The sequence below is a fragment of the Talpa occidentalis genome, unplaced genomic scaffold (genome assembly GCF_014898055.3).
Source record: "Talpa occidentalis isolate TD23 unplaced genomic scaffold, MPIMG_talOcc4v2.1 talOcc4.11, whole genome shotgun sequence".
In the NCBI taxonomy this organism is placed as follows: domain Eukaryota; kingdom Metazoa; phylum Chordata; class Mammalia; order Eulipotyphla; family Talpidae; genus Talpa; species Talpa occidentalis.
The window spans coordinates 100,297,764-100,322,162 of NW_023601104.1; the positions used below are offsets into that span (position 1 = coordinate 100,297,764).

General features: G+C 37.6%; 1 protein-coding gene and 1 pseudogene across 3 annotated transcripts in view; one reads left to right on the forward strand and one right to left on the reverse strand.

The window, feature by feature from the left end:
• The window catches only part of TRIP11 (thyroid hormone receptor interactor 11), a 65,271-nt gene that overhangs the window by 35,454 nt on the left and 5,418 nt on the right, over nt 1-24,399 (forward strand). For all 3 annotated transcript variants that reach the window (XM_037504033.2, XM_054692812.1, XM_054692813.1), the window contains 7 exons: nt 4,066-4,229; nt 5,342-5,445; nt 8,436-8,535; nt 19,976-20,057; nt 21,604-21,718; nt 22,139-22,255; nt 23,593-23,737. In XM_037504033.2, coding sequence (XP_037359930.1) covers nt 4,066-4,229; nt 5,342-5,445; nt 8,436-8,535; nt 19,976-20,057; nt 21,604-21,718; nt 22,139-22,255; nt 23,593-23,737 — 827 coding nt within the window. The remainder of the gene's footprint in view (nt 1-4,065; nt 4,230-5,341; nt 5,446-8,435; nt 8,536-19,975; nt 20,058-21,603; nt 21,719-22,138; nt 22,256-23,592; nt 23,738-24,399) is intronic.
• LOC119239521 (phosphatidylinositol N-acetylglucosaminyltransferase subunit P-like) lies at nt 20,361-20,940 on the reverse strand (annotated as a pseudogene).

Genomic DNA, 24,399 nt, shown 5'->3' on the forward strand with positions numbered 1-24,399 from the left:
TAGACCAGAGGTGCGGGGATAAGAGGATTCACCAGAAAGAGTGGGGAGCAGAACAGGCAGATCTACCAAAATACGCTGCTGAGGGGAGCAGCAGGCTAGACAGGAGAGGTCTGTTGTACCATGTGGGTTGCTCCCTGGTTAGGGATCAAACTCCTGCTTCAGTGGCTGGTGATAGCTTGATGGCTCTATCTTTAAACCCTGCACCACCCAGGCGGCCCCCATTTTTAATTAAATTATCTAAGGTGATTTTTTTTTTTTTTTAATCTGCTTCTGATGTGCTAGTGTAGAATTTTGATCTCCTGGAGTTTTGCTGTTGGAAGAGGAAAGTAAAGGAAGTAGCAATGAAGACTTAGGTCAGCATGAATCAGCTCTTGGTATATTAGAACTTTTTTTTTGTTTTGTTTTAATTTTTTGCAAGTTTATTTATCTATCTATTTATTTATACAAGCACCGGGTACAGTCAGAAGCGCGGGAGGGTGAGAGAATTCACCAGAGCCAGAGCGGGGAGCAGAGGGGAGCAGCGGGCGGCAGGAGAGGTCTGCGTGCCATGTGGGACCCTCCTCCGGGAGCAGCCAGGGATCGAACTGGCGCTGCAGAGGCTGCAGGCAGCTTCGCAACCCAGCACTCAACTGCTGCGCCACCGGGGAGGCCCGTATATTAGAACTTTTGAGTGACCAAGTGCCTGCTTATGTATTTTTAAATTTTATTCTTTTCAATAAATTTTTTTCCTTTCCCCCCCCTTATTAGAAAAACATTTTATTTTCCACTTCAGGAAAGCCATACAAACCAAAAAGAAATAAAACCACAACCCTGTCTGCTGAGAGATAATCTTTTTTGTTGTTTTTTTTAAATGCTTATATATCTATATAAAAGCTTTTAAAAGTATGTTGTGTGTGTATGTATTTTTTAAAGCAAAACTGAGATCATACTATTCATGTAGTTTTGTGACCCACTTCTATCACTCAATAATGAGTACCAGTGCACATTAAGCCACATAGCTCTGTAACTGTTCTAAGACTACACTATATACCTTCATTTGAATTTGCCATAATTTCTTTAATCCAGTTATTTAGTGTGTTTCAACTTTTCAGAATTACTACTTAGTACTGTCATGATGACCCAAGATATACGTGCTTGTGTTGAGATATGATTCCCTTAGTGTAAATTTTGAGAAATGTAAGTTCTGGTTCAAAGGGCATTGTGTGTGTGTGTGTGTATTTATTTATTTTACATCATTGTTCATTTTTAAACAATGTTTGCTTTCCTTTCTCAGATGTAGTCCCCCTAGAATGTCCACCTGTGCACCATCACCACAGTCCCCGGTGCTCCTCCCTCCCTTCCCCGCCCCTGCAGAATATCTCTGGTTTGTTTTTGTTTTGTTGTACTTTTTTATTGCAAAACAGAATTTCTAACTCCTTTTTGGGCAGAAGTGGAAGAGGTATAGCAATTTAGATGCTATTTCCAAATAAGTCTCCAGGCAAAAAAACGATTCATTTTATCAGGGCATTCAGAGCTGTATTTTCATCTTCACAACTGAGTTTTTCAGGGACCCTTACAATTTACATAGAAGCTAGTGCCTCATTTACCTCACCTCAAAGAGCACTTTTTAAAATCTTTTTTTTAAGATTTATTCATTTAGGGCCTCCCCTGGTGGTGCCGCGGTAGAGTGCTGGGCTGTGAGGCTGCCCGCAGCCTTTGCAGCACTGGTTCGTTCCCCGGCCGCCGGCAAGGGTCCCACAAAAAAAAAAAAAAAAGAATTATTCATTTATGCACACAAGAACTGGGGTACAGGCCAGAGGTGCAGGGGGTGAGAGGCTTCACCAGAGACAAAGTAGGGAACAGAACAGGAGTATCCACTGAGATACACTGCTGAGGGGAGCAGCAGGTGAGACAGGAGAGGGCTGCTGCATCCTGTGGGTAGCTCCCTGGCCAGGATCAAACAAAGGCCATGGCGGTGCTAGCACTGAGACTTAACCTCCAGGTCACCAGGGAGGCCCAAAAGAGCATTTTTTTTTTAAACTTTTCAGATGTTCTGTAGATAATCCTTGAGAAAAAATTATGTGCATTTATCCTTTCATTAGTGGTGTGTCATGTTTTAATCTCTTTACCATGTGTGATGCTGAGGGAGATATAAGGAAATGATATTTCTGTCTGCAGAGAGATTATTTTAGGCCAGTAGAGACAATATTTCTTAGGAAGAATGCCTTCCCCATTTTGTGGGTATATTATTTGACCTTCAGACTCAGAAGGGAAACTTGTTTAAAATGAGAATTAACAACAATGAGTGACTGATAAGTGTGTATTTCACACTGGCAAAAATGCCCCAACACTCTCATGTAATAGAATTCAGCCTCTTATTTTCCCTAACTAAAATAATTTCTAGTCTCTGTCTCCTTACATTTATCTTCATAATAACTGCCAGAATAATCCTTATTAATTAGAGCTGTTATCATATTACTCCTTTTTTTTTTTTTTTTTTACCCCAAAGACAAGGATAGACTCTCAGGATTTGGCCCCAGGCTATACATTTTAGTCTTGGTTAGCACTGTCACCTATAGCCAGCCAAAGTGCCTTACCCAATTCTTCAGATAGAGCTGCTTGTTTCCTATTTGTTTTTTTCTATTTTTTTTTTGTTTCATATTCTTTCTCCTTCCAAAAGAATGGGCCTGATCGTTAAGTTTTTCTATTAATCACATCTACTCTTCAAATAACATTTCTACCATAAAGAATATTTTACACCCCACTCAAATCCAACAAGCCCTGGTATATTTTTTCTTTGTTAAAGACTAATACTTCAGGTTTTATGTTTTACTTTAGTGCACAAGTAATTGTTGACTTGCTGACTTACTGTTTTTCCCACCAAAAGAAATATAAGGTTACTGAGGGCAGGAATGTGTCATTTATTTCATACCTTTCCCATAGCGTATATGGGAAATAAATGCTTTCCCATAGCACATAGTTTAATAGGTATCTCAAATGTACAAACCAGATTATGGTGTTTTGAGTCCGTAACAGTAGTAGCACTTGGTATTTATAAACTTTCGGGGTGCCATCACAGCTTATTTCATCCTTACTCTCTCTGTGAGTTATTTGCCAACCTCCAAAGTTGAATGTAAGTTCAGTATTTGAAGGCAGTTTGTTCTTCTGATTATCAGCTGACTGCTCTTTCCACCAGAGGGTGCTGTTGGTAAGATTTCTTTACCATGAGCTGTTTTTAATGGCCTGCTCTTGGATAAGGATTTAACTGAAGATTAAAAACCCAGAAAAAGCTATTGCAATATTTTCTTTGACATAAGTATACATTAAGGAAGTACAAATTTCTTAGGGATCTCTGATATATTTGAGGGAGGAGGACAGGTGTAGGGATTATTGAATGTAAGTAGAAAGAAAGATGCTAGTAAGAGATAATTAATAATCAAAGCAGTCAATAAATGAGATAACTTGTGAGTTCACCATTGTAAGTGCCAAAACAAGAGAGTGTCATAGAATCCATTGCTTATTAGGTTGAAAGAATGACTTCCAAGATCCCTTACAATTTTAAATTTTATGATAAATTGCATCTTAGACTTCTAGCTTGGAAACATGAAAGTAGAATGTTATTTGCACATTTTCCTTATGCTAATATTTCTTATTTAGCCAATTCTTAGTCTTTAAAATGACTGTCATTTGCTGAAAGTAATTTTCATAGGAAAGATGATGGCATTAAACAGAAAGGACAGATCGGAGGAACTCTTCAAGTCTCTGAAATCTAACTTGAATTTAGTGTAATCATATGTAGAAAAGGTAAAATTCATAGAGACAAAATAGAATGGTGGCTACTGGGAGAAGAAGACATTGTTTAATGGGTGTTCTAGCTTAGGAAGATGGAGAGTTCTGGATATGGCTGCAGGCGATGGTCGTCCGAGTGTTAAGGTGCTTAAGTGCCACTGAATTGCGCACTCAGAAATGGTTAAAGTTATCAGTATCACGTATATTTTGCCACCAGGAAAAAAGTAGGGAAGATGTTTCATTTGTTAAAGTATCTGAATAGATGGAAAGTTTGACTTTTATTTTTTTCATTTGAAGCCATCAAGCCAACTTGCAGGTAGAATCATTGCAGGAACAATTGGATGTAATCTCCAAGCAGAGGGACGAGACAGCACTGCAGCTCTCTGTCTCTCGGGAACAGGTAAAGCAGTATGCATTGTCACTCTCCAACCTGCAGATGGTGCTGGAGCACTTCCAGCAAGGTAAGTTGCGTGATCACTCGGTAAAGAAAAAATACTGTAATTATTGGGAATTTTGGCTACGTAAGTGCTATTTTAAGATCAGGCATGGGGCATCTGTGAAAGTTTACTTGTAGGGGGAAAAAATAAGTGACCTTCAACAAGTTAATTTAGACTCCTCACAATTAAAACTAGGAAATACAAAACTATAGCAATTAAATTTTTGTTTTAAAACTTCAACGAACCCAGTGCCACATGTCAAATATATTTCACCTAAAAGTGTTTTAATATTGTATTATTACCAGTAAGGTGAGAGTTGGGGAAGAGTCAGGGTAATATAGAAAGGATGATTGCATGATACAGAGGCTACTACAAAGAAAGAGAGGCACACATGTAGAAAAGATGATTAGGTTTCCGGTGGTTAGAGATTGAACCCACTTACCAGTAATTACTGTCCTTTTGAAATGATGACCTCGTTCTTAGCTGTTCCTCTGTACTTTGAGGTAGCTACACTTCCTAGTCCGGGTGAAAATTTTTTTTGGAAACAATAAAACTAACCAATGCAATTTCACCTTGAGAGCCAAATATGCTACCACCCAGCCTCAGATTTACCCTCTTTAGGTCATCCACAAATCCACTTGTTCGTTCATTCATTCAGTAATTGTTGGCTGTGAATTAACTCCTATCAATGGTGGTGATTAGGTGCTATGAAGCTCATGGAATAACTGGCGTTATAATTTTGTATCTAAACAAAACTTGTGCATATGTGAATCTTCAGCATTACTCATATGGTCGGAATCTTGAATTTTTAAGTATGATAATTTTCTAGGTCTCTTTTACAATATAGTAATTATTAGAGTGAATATGTGTACAAGATAGTATGGCACTGAGGCTGTAGAGAAAGCTTCGTCAGAGGGGAACTGTTTGGGTGGATTCTGAAGGAAGAGAAGAGTTGGCAAGATGAGAAGGAATTAAGCTGAGGATACTGATCTCATTCATTCCAATTAACATGATGAAGGCATACATAATTTCCTGGAGACATTTGTTTTTGTTGAATTACTAAAATTTCAAATGGTTTAAAATTCTGATTTTGTCACAATTGCACAACATTAATGTAATTTTTTCCCCCTCTTTAGAGGAAAAAGCCATGTATTCTGCTGAACTTGAAAAGCACAAACAACTTACAAATGAATGGAAGAAAAAGGCAGAAAGTCTAGAAGGAAAACTGGAATCATTACAGGTTGGTTGAATCATTTTCTCTTGTAAGTTTTTTTTTTAAAGATTGATTTATTTATACATATAAGAACCGGGTTACAGGCCAGAAATGGGCGGGGAGGGGAGGTGAGAGGATTCACCAGAGACAGTGAGGAACAGAACAGACAGACTGATGAAATACACTCTGCTGAGGGGAGCAGTGGGCGAGTCAGGAGAGGTCTCCTGCGCCATGTGGGTAGCTCCCTGGCTAGATTCATGCTGCAGTGGCTACAGATAGCTTCATAGGTTGTGTCTTAACCCCTTGTGCCACCAGGGAGGCCCTTTCTTGTAGGTTTTATTATTCATTGAAAAACACTTGTAGAATCACCATCATGGAAAGAATCTCCTAAACAATTAGTTTAGTAAATAATACGAGGCTACTCTATACCTTGCTCTGGAGCATAATAGTGAACAACATACCTGGGATTTCCCTGTGTGACTTAATAGACACAGCAAGTGTGAGATTATTGGACATTGTAATTTTTTTGCATAAAGGGATATTTTAGAGATCTCGGGGTGGGGGGGGAGATTTACCTACAATTTTAATTTTGTAATTTTCAACCAGATATATTGGGTATTATATTTCACATAGATTAAAGTAATGTTATCCCATTACATCTTTTTCTTTTCCAGCAAAACCCTTTAAATGCCATATTTCATAAATAATTGCATGGAAGATGTAAATATATCTTTTATAGATGACATCTGAAATAAAGACATATTTCTAATTTATATGACCATATGATATAAATAAAATGAGCCCCTTTGAAGAGATACCAAAGGGACTTGTTTTTCAGATGTAGGGGTTAGATTTTAGATTAAGGATAAACTCTGGTGATAGTTGGTAGAAATAATAAAGCTTGTTTAGCTGTAATTAGTAGTGGATATGCTGTTCAAACATTAATATTCCAAATAAAATGAAGGCATTTCCCTTAAAGTTTTGAAATTTTTATTAAATATTGAGTGACTGCAAAACCTTGTTTAGATAACATGTATAAAACACGAAAATAACAGTATAATAAATACCCAAATACTCGCCACCCATTATTAGAAATAGAATGTCATCCTTTGAAGTTCCTGATGCACTCTTCCATATTTCACACCCTTCCTACTGCCTCATGGCTAACCACCATTTCAGATTTTATTATCCCCTGGCTTTTCTTTGTGGTTTTATCACATAGTTTTGTATCTTCAGACAATATAGCATTTGATTGTATATATAGCAGATCCTTGAATAATGTCATTTGGTTATAAAGTTGATGAGGAATAAAAACGTTCCTGGACAGGACCACGATCTGTGTGTAGTTTGCACAGTCTCCCCACATGCATGGGTTTTCTTGAGGACTTTGATTTCCTCCCACATCCCAAAGATGTACACATTGGATTTATTGGCGTATGTCAGTGTCCCAGTCTGAATGTGTAAAAGTGGGTGCTCTTCAATTAAAAAGGGTGTCCTGCCCTATCCCCTGAGCTGCCATGACACACTGTGGCCACCTGTGAACCTAGATTTATTCAATCTAAAATAAATAGATTGAAAATGAATGGATAGGACCTCCTTGGTGGCGCAGCGGGTTGAGCGCAGCACTGTGATGCTGTCCACAGCCTCTGCAGCGTGGGTTCGATTCCTGCTAGCCAGGGAGATACCCACATGGTGTGGCAGACCTCTCCTGTCTTGCTCGCTGCTCCCCTCAACAGTGCTTTCTGTCCGTCTGCCTGTTCTGCTCCCTGCTCTGACTCTAGTGAATCTGCTCACCCTCCCCCACCTCTGGCCTGTACCCCAGTTTTTGTATAAATAAATTAAAAAAAAAATGTTAAAACAAAAAAAAGAAAATGAATGGATACACATGATTGTTTAATATTAGAAGTGTTTGGGGTCTTTATTTAGAAGTTTGGTGTTTTGTGACCAAAAATATGCTGTGGGAACTTCACTCGTTTTTATCAGTTTGCCTGTGGTAAAGTTGGTTTCGGTATATGTTGTTTGCTTAGCGTTGGCACAGTTTCCAAGAACATTATCAACAATGTTAAGTGAAGACTTAATATATTTTGAACTCCATTATAAATGGAATTTTAGCTATGTAAATTGAACAATTCTCCTGAGTCTTGCTTAATTTGCTTACTATTATGTAACTTCATGAGTTGCAAACATGTTACTGAGTGATGTGTAGAGGCTTCATTATTTTCATTACTGTGTTCATTGCATGAATATATCATCTATTTACCCATTTTTACCGATAAAGGGCATTTCCATTGTTTGCTATACAAACAGTGCAGTGACGAACTTCCTTATATATATATCTCCTGATACACACGCAAGACTTTCTTGATTGGAATTGATGAGTCATGGGCTATATATGGGTAACTTCAACTTTATTAGACGATGGCAGATTGTTTTCTAAAGCAACTGTGCTAAATTACTCCTCCCAGTGGGACTAAGGGTTCTGGGTCTATGTCCTTGGCAACTCTTGGCATTATCGGAAATTTTAAGTTTTGCCAGTATGTTAGATGAGAAGGGCTATCTTCTTGTGGTTTTAATATGTGTTTCTCTGAATACTAATGAGGCTGGGCATCTTTTAATATGTTTATCAACCATTTATACTTTCTGGTTAATTCATTAATACATTCAAAAGATACTTTTAAATTGACTAAAATATTTTACTCAACTTTCCAGAAGGTCCAGAGTATCTAGTTTGCCATACTATCAAAAGTCCAGATTTTCTTTTCTTTTTCTTACTTTTGTCACCATGTTTTCCTTTAGTAGCATCTTGTTTTTTTATTTAGTTCCTCTAGAAAGCAATATTATAGTGTGAAGAGTATGTGAGTTCTAGCATTGAGACTAGTAGCATGAACTTTTCCAAGGTTATAGAGGTACAGCTTCATTGGTTGAAATGAAAAGTTTGGGCTCTGAGATGCCTTCTAGCACTGTAGTTTGTGAAATAGTTTTTGCATGCTGCTTTTTAATGAACTGTCTGCCCTCAGGAGCGTTTGGATGAAGCAAATGCTGCCCTGGATTCAGCATCGAGACTTACAGAACAGTTAGATCTAAAGGAAGAACAAATTGAAGAACTTAAAAAACAAAGTATGTTTATTTCCTTTTCCTTTTCCCCCGGGGTTGATTCAAATGTGGTTATCAAGCTGCACCTATGCATTGGTTCAGTTGAGGGAGACAACTTCCGTTGGTGTGTGACTTCCATTTCCATGTTCGTTGACCAGTTTGCTTCATTTTGATTATTTTAACAAAACCAGTAGTCCTGGTAAAACAGAGTCATAAGTTGGCCCTGGCTATCAAGTTAGTTTTCCTGCATATTGAAGCAATCCAGTTGTATTGACTTTTGCCCCCACATCCAAAGATGTACACATTGGATTTATTAGCGTATGTCAGTGTCCCAGTCTGAGTGTGTAAAAGTGTGTGCTCTTTGATAAAAAAGGGTGTCCTGCCCTATCCCCTGAGCTGCCATGGCAGACTGTGATTGATTAACTTGACTGTTGATGTGATTGACTTGACTTTTTTTATAGTTGTGACTTCTTCCTGATCAATCCATGTTCATCCTACCTGAAGCCTTCTGATGGGTTTGAGAGGGCACTATTTTATGTGGAATGAATGTCTGGGTGTAACTAGCTTTTCATGATTATAGATGGTACTTTACATATAGTCAATCATCTTGTGTTTTGATGCTCTTGGGGTATTTCATTAACCCTGTCAGTTCCCTAATGTGAGCCATGTACTTGGGATAATTAATTGTACCTAGGTAATCAGGTGGTTCATAGTGCTTTGTTGAGTCTAACAGCTGACAGAGATGGCGTGTGCTCATATAATCTCTGATTTAAGGGTTCTTAGGAAATTGAAAATATACTAGGGCTGCATTCAGTGGGAAGTGATTTGAGGTTATTGAAAGGGACAAAATGGAGCCTAGAAATTCATCAACTTTTAGGTGCCTGGGTTAGGCGCAGCAGCACTGAAGTACATCATTAAGGAATTAAGAAATAGTACCTAACATAAAACAGAAACTAGAACTAGATAAAAATCCACAGAACATGCCTCAGCAGAAATACCATCAAACACTGTGGGGGCAAGCATGTAAGAACCACGGAAAGCTTGGATGCCAAAGGACAAATTAGAGAAAGTCAGCCTAAATCCAGTACAAGACAGAAGATGAGAGAGTTTTAGGAATCCAAAAGGCAGTAAGATCGAGCATAGGAAGTAGTTTTCCTCAAGATAACTTGGTTCTGAGAGAAATTACTGCCCAACTAAAAGTCCTGTTTACTTTGTAAGAGTTGGCCAACCTTGGAACTCAAGAAATCTTGAGTTCCAACTGGACTGGAAATGGGCATTAAGGAAACTATTATATATTGACTATTGTGGAAATTTTTATATAACATTACAGTATTATTCTCAAATTTTGTGTACTTTTCATAAGCAAACCTAAAGTTTTTACAGTTTAAAGAAACAGATTTGAATTTACCCATGACTAAATCTCATGATCTTTCTGCGGTACTATATTTCTTCCTGTCTGGAAAATGTTATAGTAGGACTTACATTTTGTTCTCTGTATCTTCATCTACTTTGAAGATAGGCCAGTATCCTGTGTGCTGTGTCCCAAATGTTGAAATGGTTGCCTTTACCTGTAAGCACTGTTTATTTTGAAGAACAGTTTAGTTAGGTTAAGGGCCAGTGCAACCACAATGTTATCTGGAAGACATATGGGTGTCCCAGAGGAGACACACTGGGCACCCAAAGGATTAACCAAAGAATTGATATCTTAAGGCAGGGCTTCACTAGTGGAGGTGAAAAGACAGTGTTCTGAACCATTGGTCTGTAACAGCTCAGTACCATCTGTTCTGATGCTGTAATATTTAAGGCCAAATCCCTTTTAGACATTTCCCTGAGTCATTCCTGGGAGATGATGGTAAGATGAAAGAGTCACTGGTTTGTTGCATTTGATAAGTATTATCAGAGTCCCTGTACTACTTAGTACTTGTTCAGATACCACTTAAACCCTTTAGTAGAATATTTTCAGATTTTTATTATCTCTGACAAGGCTAGGTCTCTATTCATGTAAAAAATTACAGTACTCATTGTAAATACATAGGAACTTTAGACTCATTTTGTGGAATCAATATTAGCTACAGAAAAAAACTAATTAGGCTCATACCACTGATATTTAGAAAGACAGGCAAGGGGCCAGTCTTGCACAGACAGGAAGGTGGAGTAAAGACATAGTTTTGTTATGTCTTTAAGTCACTCTTGCCATTTACAGTTTTTAACAATCTGTTTTTTTCTTTTGCTATCTAAGTGCTTAATATTGCTTTTATGTCCCTCAACACAAATGTGATTTTATTTTCTCAAAACTACTCTTGATAATTTAAATAAGACTTTGATTGGCTTGGTTGTTTCAAAAGAATCACTGTATATTTTCTTTCCTAGATCATTAAGTACTTTAAATGCTGATTGATGTTGTAATACTGTACTTTATTTTTAACACAAAACTTGGCCAGACAGCAAAAATATTTGCCAGGAGAAACAATTTTGAAAAAGACAGATTGGCTTTTGTTGCACGAAAGTACAGAGACTTGAATTGTAGAGGCAAAGTATTATTTTATTTCTAAGCATCTGTGAACTGTTGATTAGTCGGTACATAGTTTCAACATTTAAACAATATTGGGAAATTCAGTTTAAAAAGTGGTATTTTATTCAAACTCTTGATTATGTTATTGGTGCCAGAGATGAGATGATTCAGTCTAGTCAAACTTATGAAAAGAGAACTATAATGCCAGCATTAAAAGAGTAGATAGTCAATCGTTTTTAGAGTACATAGTTGTTGGTGCTGTGTACATGCAACTGTGTGATGGATTCAGGGGAGCCACCGGCCTTGGGTGAGAAGTATGAAGATGCATTATTAGGCTTTAAGAACTTAATGAGAACCAACTGCTCAACTTCATGTTAGATGGTATGTGAGATACTAGATAAGATCTCTTTCTTTCAAGGAGCTTATTAGATAAGGAAATAACACACAGCATGCATGCCAGAGGTTCATATTTAATACAGTGGCACAGAACAGTGGTCATGAGCAAGGCATGTTTAGTTCCCTGTAAATCCCAGGGGCATTCAAGGAACGTGAGCGGAGTCCTAAACCAGTAGCAGAATTTCACTATGAAAATGTAAGAACTTCTCTCCCTCTCCCACCCTTTCTCTCTCTGCCCCCTGACCTGTTTCACCCACCTTGAAAAAGTAACAATGAAGGGAAACCCTCAGATCTTACAGATGCTATCTGTGTTTTTTTTTTAAGATTTATTTATGCATACAAGATCTGGGGTACAGGGCAGAGGTGTGGGGGGTGAGAGGATTCACCAGACACAGAGTGGGGAGCAGAACAGGCGAATCTATTGAAATACACTGCTGAGGGGAGCAGCAGGCGAGTCAGGAGAGGTCCGCTGCGCCATGTGGGTCAGCTCCCTGGCCGGGGATTGAACTCATGCTGCAGAGGTTGCAGAGAGTTTCATAGTGCTGCATCTTAATCCCTTGTGCCACCAGGAAGGCCCCTGCTATCTGTATTTTAATATAGTATTAACTGGTAAAAGAATTACTAATCCTTTTAGAAATTCTTTAAACATTTTGCCTGAATATAATTCAATATCATTCTTAAAACTTATTTCAAATGCCATCCTGTGTTTTTTTTTTTTTTTGTTTTTTTTTTTAATAGAGGCATGCTTATTTATTTATTTGTTTGTTTGTTTGTTTGTTTTTGTTTATACATGCACTGGGTACAGTCAGAAGCACGGGAGGGTGAGAGAATTCACCAGAGCCAGAGCGGGGAGCAGAGCAGGCAGAAGGACCGAAGTACACTGCTGAGGGGAGCAGCGGGCGGCAGGAGAGGTCTGCTCGCCATGTGGGACCCTCCTCCGGTGGCCGGGGAGCAGCCGGGGGATCGAACTGGTGCCGCAGACGCTGCGGCAGCTTCGCCAGCTTCGCAACCCAGCGCTCAACCGCTGCGCCACCGGGGAGGCCCGCCATCCTGTGTTTTGATTGACCTTTGACACTCAAGATGTTAGTCCCTGTGAAGCAGATGGGACATTGTCTCTCATGAACTATTCTGCATTGATCAGAGTTCAGCATTTATAAGGACTTGTCATTCATGGGAAAACACACACCTGTGGAAGTCTAGACTACAGCTGAACTGTTAACATTGAAATAGAAAACAAGTTATTCAGGAGGGTGCTGAATTTTGTGATAGGCAAAAGAAAATAGGTTTCATAAAAAATACAAGTTTAGATTCTACCACTAGGAAAATCTTTTGGAGTGTCTGCCAGTTTATACTAATACCTTAAAGGAGTCCGTAACTGATTTTTTAAGAACGGTTTTTAAAGCTTTAAAAAGGTTTTCTATGAATTGGGAATGGAAAATTTCCTTAGACTGTTTTTTAAAGAAAATCTAAAACATATAAAATGAGTCCCAGTCAACCTACTGTAACATGAAGCATAAAAACATTTTAAAGATACAAATATAAAATAAGTTTATATGTTTTTCATGGAACTGCCTTTATGCCGCTGGATGGTAGAGTTTTTATTTTAAATAAAGACATTCCGTTTTCCAGGACATGATTTATACAAGAAAACATATAATGTCCTGTTGAACACAGGCCAAATACATTCCCAGACGCTTTGTTACTCAAACCTTTTGAGGGCTTTCTTTATAGATGTTTTTGGCAGAAGTGGTGATTTTAGAGGAAATGTATAAGAAATACCAGATGCAGCTTTCTGAATTGCCTTAAATGGTTAAAAAATTATTTATGATGATATAAACATCTGGGTATACCAGACAATGCTGTAATTTAAGGGGGGAAAAGTTGATATATCAGTGAGATAAATAATTAAGCCTTTTTCAGCTTGTTATATTATGCTCTGTTCCCAGGTCCTCTTCCCTTCCCGAAGTAAAATTTATCATCCATTTATTTATCATACATTATTTTATGCTGTTTCCCAGACGTTAAAATAGGCACTGGTGATACACCGATAGTGTGCACTAGGATCTTACTTTCAGAAGGTTTGCAGCCAGACACGAAGGGGAAGATTACATGGAGTCACATACATGGCAACCAGCTGGTTTGAAAGGAAAGCGCAGTCCCTTCTATTTGGTTTTATGGAAAGGGAGCAAAGACTGGTGAGGAGTATACTCACCTCACTTGAAAAATAGGTACAGCTAGTAGGCAGGGAGTTGGAAGAGCATTCTAGATAGAGGGCTGAATTCATATGTGGAAACTGGCTGAAGATCTGGTAGTAGGGACCATAGGATGCTGGGGGGGGGGGCGGTGTTTGTGTGTGTTTGTATGTGAGTGTGGTGGTGGTGTGAAATGCTGAGAAGTTGGAGGTAGAAGTGGGTTGCTACATGGAGAAATTGAACTTTTAAGTAGGGATCCTAAGCACACATCATAAACTGGAGCCTAAATGATAATATAAAAGAGCAAATGGGACTGAGACTGAGGCCTGGGAGTTTCTAATAAAGAAAAAGCACGTTCCCAGCTCTGCCCAAGCATTGCCAAATCTTCATGTTTCAAGAGACACTGGAAGTTGGGTCTTTCATAAGGAATATGGCAAATTTTTAATGACACCTAATTTAAGTTTTTATTTGTTTGTTTGTTTATTTTTGCATAGAACTGGGGTGTAGGCCAGAGGTGTGAAGGGTGAGAGGATTCACCAGAGACAGAGTGGGGAGCAGAACAGGCAAATTCACTGAAATACACTGCAGAGGGGAGCTTTGGGTGAGATAGGAGAGGTCTGCTGCGCCATGTGATGGGATCAAACTGAGGCTGTAGAGGTGAGGGAGGCCCCTAATTTAAGTTTTTCTAAAAGTCCTGTGTGGGCTGAACAACATTTCATTGGGCCAGATGTAGCCTATGCTGATACACAACAGGGAGCTAGCTTTCAGAAATCAATTGAGGCTCAGTCTGCAACCTAGAAAGAAAGCCATTTGTCATTGGTATTTTTCCTAGTGATGATATTCAGTAAATGTCAAAAATTATTGTCACTGACAAAATCGCACCTTTTGGAATCTGACTGGTCTATTTACCTTTTAAAATAAAACATATAACTTGATTTATGACAGCCTTTTTAACAATTTTTCTTTTGCTATGGAAAGAATGCAGTATGAACTATCAGAATTCATGCAAAGGGAAGAGGGAGGATGGGGAAAATTGACCTGATCTGACTACATTAAAATATTTATATGAAATATCTTTCAAATGCCACCGTCACTCTAGTTTAACTATAAAAATAATCCAGCAGGCCTCAGCCTAACTCAGCTTAATCACAAATTCTGAGCTAGTAAAATTTAAATTAATTGAAGTTATACTCTATTAATACTCTCTTTTCCTGTGAGTTCATTGCTAGAAAATGGAATTTCAAAAATTACTTTATATTTAGAAATTAATTATACTTATGAAACATGGAAGCATCCACCATATATACGATGGACCTTTAAGTTCTATGTCTGATATGGTTGAAAAGAATTGAATTAAAAGGTAATACAGATGCTGTTAGGTCTTACATTCCAGTGTAATGAAATGCACTTTTTAATAAATACTTGGTGTTATAATGAAAGTCATCTTGTAAAAGTTGAAATTCTATAATAAAAGGATCGCTAATTTCTAGCTCTTGTTTTGATACATTTAATAAACTAGTCTGAATTTCCTTGTGTTAGATTTAATGTATAGATTTAAATTTACCTTTAAGGTAGCAGTGCCAGTCAGACATTAATTCAACGTATTTGCTGATACAGCGATAAAAGAAATCACCTAGAACATTTTTCCTTCCTTCTATTAACTCCTTTGCCTTGGATTACAGAGATGGCAAATAAAGGAAAATGTTAAGCCAGGTGGTATTTGATATTGGTTAGGATCAGGTTGAAAGTTGAAGTCCTAGTTACTTTAAGAAATCAGATGAATGAGCACTGGTGCTTTATATAGCACTTGATTATATAGAATGGCCACATTTAATTCAGCAGCTTCTCTCAAAAATTCTTTGAGATACGGGCAATAAAGTCTGACCCTGGTGACAGGAGCATGATTCATATCCAGGTCTGTGACAGGTCAGGTCTTCCGACCCTCAGGTCCTGCTGCAACTTGTCTTATCTCAGTCAGGTGAGTCTTCTACTGCTTAGACAAGAGTTTTATAAAGTTCTGTGAAGACAGTGTTTTAGCGCAGTGTTACTAATCACAAGTAAAATGTAAACTTATGATGTGCTGATTTGTTGTAATCAGTTGCATTTTTATATTCAATTTTGATTTTAAATCAGTTTTGAAGACCATGCCACCACCTCACTGGCATTATAGACGAGGCTCTGATATGGCAGGTTTTAGGATGTTATATATTTTGAGTAGCTCTTCCTCCAAACTAGACTAGATCTCAGCTCTTTAACTACTCAACTTCAAATAAACCCAACCCCCTCCTATTCTTTCCACTTCCAGAATTATTTTGGCAGTTTAGATTATTTCATAGGGGTATTGTATTTGGCTTAAAACTCATTCCTAAATAATTTATTTTGCCTGCCCATGTAAATACAGTTCTAATTTCAAATTGTGGTTTGACTTAATCTCCCGTTTTTGTGGAGAAATACTCAGTATCTCTGATGGGAGGAAAATAGGGTGCCTAGAGAAAAAGAGAAGTCTGTGGGGACCTTTGAAGTCAGAATTTGACTTTTCCCCTCTCCTGGTTAATACCCTTCTAAACCCTACCCCCAGATTTGGAGGACTTTTTCCCCTTAGACTCAATTATCAGACTCAGACTATCCTTAAAATACAAGTTAAATTTGAAACAGCCCTGTGCATGCCTGCAAGGGTAGGCGGAGCTAGCGATTCTGTGTCACGTGCGCTCAGGACTAACTGTTCTGATAATGAGTTTAAGGAATTTTAATACAGTTATTTTAGGCCTGCCTTGCTGAACAGATTTTAATCAATATGCCAATATAAATGAACTTCCTTGAAGAAAATATTTTTGACTTAACCTTTTTAAAGACAGATGTCTTGCTGAATTTTTCATATGGTGGTGTTAAATTATTCTGATTTATTAAAATCATTTTTATCAGAATGAATTCTACTTTGTGAATTTTACTCTAAAAATGTTTATCATTCAGTTTTGTCTTTTTTTTTTTTTTTTTTTTTTTAATAAGGGACAGGATAAGCTAGTGGAGATACAGCTTGGTTATATTCCAGAGTACTGCTAACCAATAAAAATACAATGCAAGCCACAGCCACAAGTATAATTTAAAATTTCTTAGTGGTCATGTTTTAAAAAGTAAATAGATATGGATAAAATTAACTTCAATAATATATCCAGAATTTTATTATTTTGACATGTAATCTATGCCAAAAATCATTAATTTTAGAAGACAGTAGGTAAATGAAGGGATGTCTCAGAGAAAGGGAAGAGAGGGTAGTGTAAACTGGAGCTCTGTTTCCTGCTACCTTTTTGTAGTGTGGAGAGAAGTGCAGGAAGATGGGAAGAAAGGCCTTGCTCCTCCTTTATCTGACTTTTACTTTAACTCACGAGTGGGATGGTTAATTCAGAACATGAATTAGAGATGAAGTTACTTGTTATTCTTCTGAATAATTGAGAGTTCTATTTATATTCAGAATGTAGTACTAGAGAAGGCCCAAATAATACCCTTTGTTCGTACTACATATGTGTACATAAAGAATATAAAATGTCTCTTCCTGACTCAGCCTTTAATAAACATAATCTTGTTCCTTTTCTCTTATTCTTTAAAAAAAAATTTTTTTTTTAATGTCCAAGCTTAAATTCCACTGGAAAGACAGGAAAGGAAACATTTATAGTAGATTTTCCAAACACAAACCTTGCTTTTATAATATGGTTATGGCAACCATCTCTGTTTTGGTAAAGTTAGCCTATTAGATGAATTACACTTTGCAATTTAAATTTTCAAGATTTAGAGCAACCACAAGCTATTGCAACAGTTAAACTGGACATTTTGTGTACAATTTGGTATTTTAAATTAGGATTCTAGGCAACATAAAAGGCAGAATGCAAACAAAACAGATAGACCTGGCATGCTCCGTATGGCTCACAGAAAACTTTGAGGAAGTGACCAAGGAGCTGAAATATCAAGAGTGAGCGGGAATTGTTAATAGGCAACTGTTAGGAGATGGAAAAGAATTTTCCATGCAGAAGAAAGAACATTTGTAAGAGAAGTCTTGCATTGGGAATTGAAAGTCCAGGAACAAACCATACATTTATGGTCAGTTGATTTTCAATAGGGACAGTTGTTCAAGAACAGTTTTTCATTATATTGTGCTGAAACCCACTGGGTATCCAATGCAAAAGAACAGAATTGGATCCCTTCCTCACACCAACCACAAAAGTTGAAATGGATCATAGTCCTAAATTTTAGAGTTAAAACTGTAAAACTTCTGTGAGTAAGTTTTTGTGGTGTTGAGTTAGGCGGTGCTCTTAACTATTAAGAGCACCAGCAACCAGAGAAAAAATAAATTGGACTTTATCAAAATTCAGCACTTTTGTCCTTCAGTGGATACCACCAAAAAATTGTAAAAGGACAATCTACAGAATAGGAGAGAATATTTGCAAGTAATCTAGTAAGGGAACTGTATCCTGCTACTACTGGAGATGCAGCATGAACAGGTTTGTGGGAAAAGGTTGGAGTCCAGCATTGGGATCTGAGTATTCTTTGATCTGAAAACAGAGCTCCGCTGCACAGCATCTCCTCTCTGTTTTGTTCAGAATGAAATCTGTGATCTCACTGGAGATAACAAGCATCTCCTTCAGCTCACACTTCTGTTTCTGAAGTAACAGGTGTGAAGTCCACGGGTGTGGTTGAGCGTTCCTTGGTTCTTCATAAATTCATTGAATTTATGAACAAGAAATCTGTTGTGATTCTAGATTTTATCTTGAAGCTCCTCAAATTCCAACTATTTTTTTTTCCTAAAGATTGATTTATTTATACAAGCACTGGGTACAGTCAGAAGTGCGGGAGGGTGAGAGAATTCACCAGAGCCAGAGCGGGGAGCAGAACAGGCAGACTGACGAAATACACTGCTGAGGGGAGCAGCGGGCGGCAGGAGAGGTCTGCGCACCATGTGGGACCCTCGCTGGTAGCCAGGGATCAAACTGGCGCTGTAGAGGCTGCGGGCAGCTTCGCAGCCCAGCGCTCAACCACTGCGCCACCGGGGAGGCCCAAATTCCAACTATTTCATCATTATTTCACAGATTTTTGCTTCCTTTTCAATGAGTTTTAAAATAGTCGAAACAGGGCCTCCCTGGTGGCGCAGCGGTTGAGCGCTGGGTTGCGAAGCTGCCCATGGCCTCTGCAGTGCCGGTTCCATCCCCGGCTGCTCCCCGGCCACTGGAGGAGGGTCCCACATGGTGCGCAGACCTCTCCTGCCGCCCGCTGCTCCCCTCAGCAGTGTACTTCGGTCCTTCTGCCTGCTCTGCTCCCCGCTCTGGCTCTGGTGAATTCTCTCACCCTCCAGTGCTTCTGACTGTACCCAGTGCTTGCATAAATAAATAAATAGATAGATAGATAGATAGATAGATAGATAGATAGATAGATAGATAGATAGATAAATAGATAAATAAATAGATAAATAAATAAATAAATCTTTTAAAAAATATAAAATAAAATAGTCGAAACATATAATCATAAGTCATAATCTGTTGTTTTGACTGATATGTGAGAGCCAGTGATCTGAATTGCATTTGTAATTTATTCACTCAGAATACTTTGCCCTGTGAACTACATCCTGGCCATGGTCTTAGTTGTGTTAGACACTCTTAGTTCACAAAAATCAAAAACCAGCCAGGAAAATGGATAAAGGGAATGTAAATTGACTTTTTTGTTTCTTTCCATTAAAGAGTGGTTCTGGAAATAGTTCATGCAAGGATGCAGTGGTGAAAATCTCCCTCTTTTTTTTTTATTTTCAAAGATTTATTTATGCATACAAGAGCAGAGGTGCAGGCCAGAGGTGCAGGGGTGGGGTGTGTGTGAGAGGATTCACCAGGGACAAAGTGGGGAGCAGAATAGACGGATCTACTGAAGTACACTGCTGAGGGGAGCGGCAGGTGAGATAGGAGGGGCCTGTTGCGCCAAATGGGTCAGTTCCCTGGCCAGAGATTGTGCTGCAGAGGCTGCTGATAGCATCATAGTGCTGAGACTTAACCCCTTGCACCACCAGGAAGGCCTGGAAATCTCTTTTTTGCTATTGTCTCTGAAGAGGATGAAATTTCGGGGGGGAAATGTTAATTTTTGGGGGGTATTAAATTTCATGTTAAAGACTTGATTATTGTATTGGGGGCAAACCATGTGAATTAATTTCTGGCGTCTAGGTAATTTCTTATCAGAATGCCTACTTCCTTGAATTAAAAGAGAGATGAAAATAATTGAATATTCATAGTTAGCACAGGTGAATATTGTCAGACTTTACTGCGAAGATATCAGTCTCATTATATAGTAATTCACACTATTTTAATGACTCTTTATTCATGTTTCAAAACAGATGAGCTTCGACAAGAAATGCTGGATGATGTACAAAAGAAATTGATGAATTTAGTAAACAGTACAGAAGGAAAAGTGGACAAGTATGTTCTGTCTTTTCACTTACATGTATTTTATGGAGTTATTTTTATAGTAAAAAGCGCTTCTACCTGTAGATGTTTATATGTGTGTGCATATATATTTTTTTAATAGAGTAATGCAGCATTTTGTTCTGTCCATTAATGACTAATATTTGAGAACATTTAAAATATCAACAAAACTTAATTTAAGAGAAGCCCAACTTCTTTACATTTCATTGCTAAGTTCCTAATAAGAGTCAAAATAATTGTGGTCAAAAAATTACATCAAAATCTTATAACAATTGCTAGTGTTAGTCTACATGCATTTCAGTTTTTGGTATAAGAAAGTTCTTTGGCTGCAAGAAAGAGCATTTGTTTTACTTCACTAATAGGAATATCTCTTAGAGCTGGGATGGCCGCTCTTTGGTATTTCTTCTGTTGTTGATTTTTAACATAGTCATCTATCACTGTATGACTGGAGTTGAGTTGGAGAGGTACTCATCATGTTTACTGAAATAAAGTACATAACCCAGTTACTATAGTAATGAGGAGGTAGACGGCAAGGCAGCACTGCTCAGTATTTTTGAGGCCAAGAGGTTAAGCCTAAAGAATTTAGCCAAGATTCAGGAATAAAAGCCCATATGAGATATGAGTATGAAGCCAAATTGGGAATTTAAGAAAAGGACAAGACTATATAAATCACTGTTGCTGGCAGTGGCAATGGTGAATTTTCCACCACTTTCCCCCTGACTTGAGACAATCTCTGGTTCTTCTTGCACCCACGTGGGCCCCTCCTGACAGTTCCACCACCTCAGTACAGTCCCACACTTACATAGGCACAGGCCAGGGGACTGCAGAGAGAGCTAAAGAGGAGAAATTTCAGAAAGGCCCAGTCCCAGATGGCCATGCTGCCCTTTTCCTTACGTGGTGTTGAGTTGTAGGTAGGTAGTTTTAATGAAGGGTGGGTAGCATAGCAGCTTTTCTCTTGGCTTCAAAATAGATTTTTCCAGCTCAAATTCTTTTTCTTAAAACCACATGGGAGAGTTAAAACATCGCCACAATTATGAAGTACTTAGGAAATAAAAAGTTTATTCTTAGCATTTTTTATTCTCTTTACTATCCTTAAATGAACATAGTTTGCTAAATATATTAGGTCTGTAACTAGATACATATGTAATACTAATATTTAAAAATTTTAAATATTAACAAATCTTTCATAAACATGAATGGGGAAATAGAAACATCACCATTAAGCATAAGAACTATCATCACTATTTACAGTGGGGATGGAAAGATCTGGAGTGTCTCTTTAAGATGGACATTGACCCAGATAGGTAATGAGAATTACTTCAATGGGGCATTATCTTGACTGACTGATTAATTTTTTGGTTGAAGAAAGTCAGTGATTAAGTGATGTTTTTAAATGTATGCGTTATGAGTTGTTTGAAATATACATGTCAATGGTTTATAAAATTACTTTTTGAAAATTAAGTATAATTATATACTTTAGCGTTTATTGTTTGAGCTCACTTATTGGAATAATTTGTGCTGTTTCTGCCTTCATTTTCAGAGTCCTAATGAGAAACCTCTTCATTGGACATTTCCATACACCAAAAAATCAGCGTCATGAAGTATTACGATTAATGGGAAGCATCCTGGGTGTCAAAAGGGAGGAAATGGAGCAGGTAAATAAGTGATAAGAGACATTTGCGTATTGTTTATAAATAAAATAGGGTCCCCTATGACATTGTTTACTACTACTGTGTGTGTAACTTTGCCTGAATATAACTTTTTCATTGTGGAAATGGAATCTACAATGGTGAAGAGATGAATTTTTTCAGTTTGTGTATTTTAAAAAATATTTTGTAATCTATAAATCATCTCTCCTGTGAGAATGCTGAAATTTGATACAACAGTCCTCAGCTTTTATTTGAGATACTGCCTGGGATGACATGGTGATGGCAATAGTAGTCTTGATCAGTAGGAAACATTTACTGGGAATTAGACTTGAAAAACATGGCTTGTTACTATCTGAAACCATATAAATTATTTTTATTTTTTCTTACATTGATAATAAATTTTTTTTTTTTTAAATAACCTTTCAGTTGTTTAATGAAGACCAGGGCGTTGTTAGCAGGTGGATGACTGGGTGGCTTGGAGGAGGATCGAAAAGTGTCCCCAACACACCCCTGAGACCAACTCAGCAGTCTGTGCTTAATAGTGTAAGAGCCAATTTTATTCTTTTTGAATATGAATGGTGAAATGATTGTACATCACATTTGTTTGCAAGGAATCAGATTTATTTTATATAGCCATTTTATTTTGGAGTGTGAAAACTGAGCCCCAGAAGGGTGATTACTTAAGAGTAATAATCCAGTCGTAATAATTTTATTGTATGTAGTTTTTATTTTAAATTTTTATTATATAGTACTTCTGCTTTTCAAAGTATTAACTGTTTTTTCGTTGTATTTGATCATGCTGCTGTAGACAGTCATTCGTCTATCTTACTACTAAATTGTTAAAGACGGAAGCTTTACGCATGTCTGTGTCTACTCAGGCACTGAGCTTTTGAATACTTGCTGAGAACCTGCTGTGTACTGGACTGTTGGAAGCAGTGGGGATCCAGCAGCAGACCAGACAGTGCGCCTGCCCTCACTGCACTGACTCTCTGGTGGGAGGAGGCAGTTCATAACTTGGAAATATAGTGCCTGTTACACAATAGGCATAAAGTGAATATTAATTGAATTGAGAAGCACTGTGAGTTAGAGTGTGGAGTTTACATCTGTGGTTTTTTGTTGTTGTTGTTGTTTGTTTGTTTTTAAATAAAGAGGAAACTGAGGATAGATGATTTATCCAGATCTGGTTAAAGATAAAACCCTATTTTAAATTGGATAAAATTTTTTAAAAGATTTATTTATTTATGCATGCAGGAACAGGGGTGTAGGCCAGAGGTGTGGGGGGGTGAGAGGATTCACCAGAGACGGAGCGAGGAGCTCAACAGGCAGATAGATCCCTAGCTGGGAATCAAACTCATGTCTCAGTGGCTGGTGATAGCTTGCTAGCACTGCGACTTTAACCCCTGTGCTACCAGGGAGGCCCTAAATGGATAAATTTTAATTTAACTGCATTTAATCTGATACTATCACTGGTGAATTTTTGTTATAGTCAGTGAATGTGTCTTTTGAAAAATATGACTTTAATTCTTATTTTTCTATTATAATTTTTCATATCTATGTGAACAGTCATTACAATGGTTTAAGGCTTAGAGTCTTACATGTCATTGATGGCAACAAATCTAAGTCTTAGCAGGTGGCTGTATGGGAGAATGAGGTTTGTAATGAGTGTTGTCCTTAACATTTATTGATTACAACACTTTGTGGCTGCTGCCCTTGTATCTAAAGTACTAGTATTTTAATTGGTCATAAAAGTTATTTATAAGGAAGTAATTTACACGGCATACTTAGTTTTTAATATTCAATGAGAATAGCTGGTAAAGTTTCTTAGTTGTAGGAAATACAGTTTCAATATCTACTAATGTGACCAAATTATTTTTTCTTAGTCCTTTTCAGAACTTTTTGTTAAGTTTCTGGAAACAGAATCTCATCCATCTATTCCACCACCAAAGCTTTCTGTTCGTGATCTGAAACCTCTAGATTCACCAGGAAGAAGAAAACTAGATACAAATGTACCAGAAAGTTTTAAAGGTAAAATCAGATATTTATATCTGCAATTTAAAAATGGAGTGTTTAATTTATGATTATGTTTTACAATGATATTAACTTAGATTTTAGTGTTTTTGAAAATAGGTAATGATTTGTACTGAAATTCCAATAAAGCATTAACTTTTGACTTCCTGTATTTTTTTAGCAATCTGATATTTAATTGGTTTAGATTAAATCGCATGAAATAGTTTCCCTCTGTAAATCAGAAGAATTCCTCTCTGCAGCAGTCACTTTGAATTATCCTTCTTGGAGAAAGGGTAGTGAACTGATGACCTGCTTTCCTTTCTCACCAATGGTGCTTATTGCTAATCAGGTACAAGTGTAGTTTATACTTAGAGAAGGCTGATGTGAAAATCTGAGTGTTACACTCATTAACCACATCTTGGTATGTTAAACATTAACATTTTTTTAAGAGCAGTTGAGTAAACTGGCTTAGACGTCCAAGAATGTCATATGGCATTTGCTTCTGTTGAAAGATCTGCTTATAAGCAAGTGGCTTGGTGGTTCTACAGTGTGTGGACATGGTTCTCTAGCTCACTAGATTTTTTTTTAAAGATGTATATATTTATCCGTAGAAGAACTGGGTTATAGGCTAGGAGTGCAAGGGCTCACCAAAGACAAAATGGGGAGTAGAACAGGCAGAT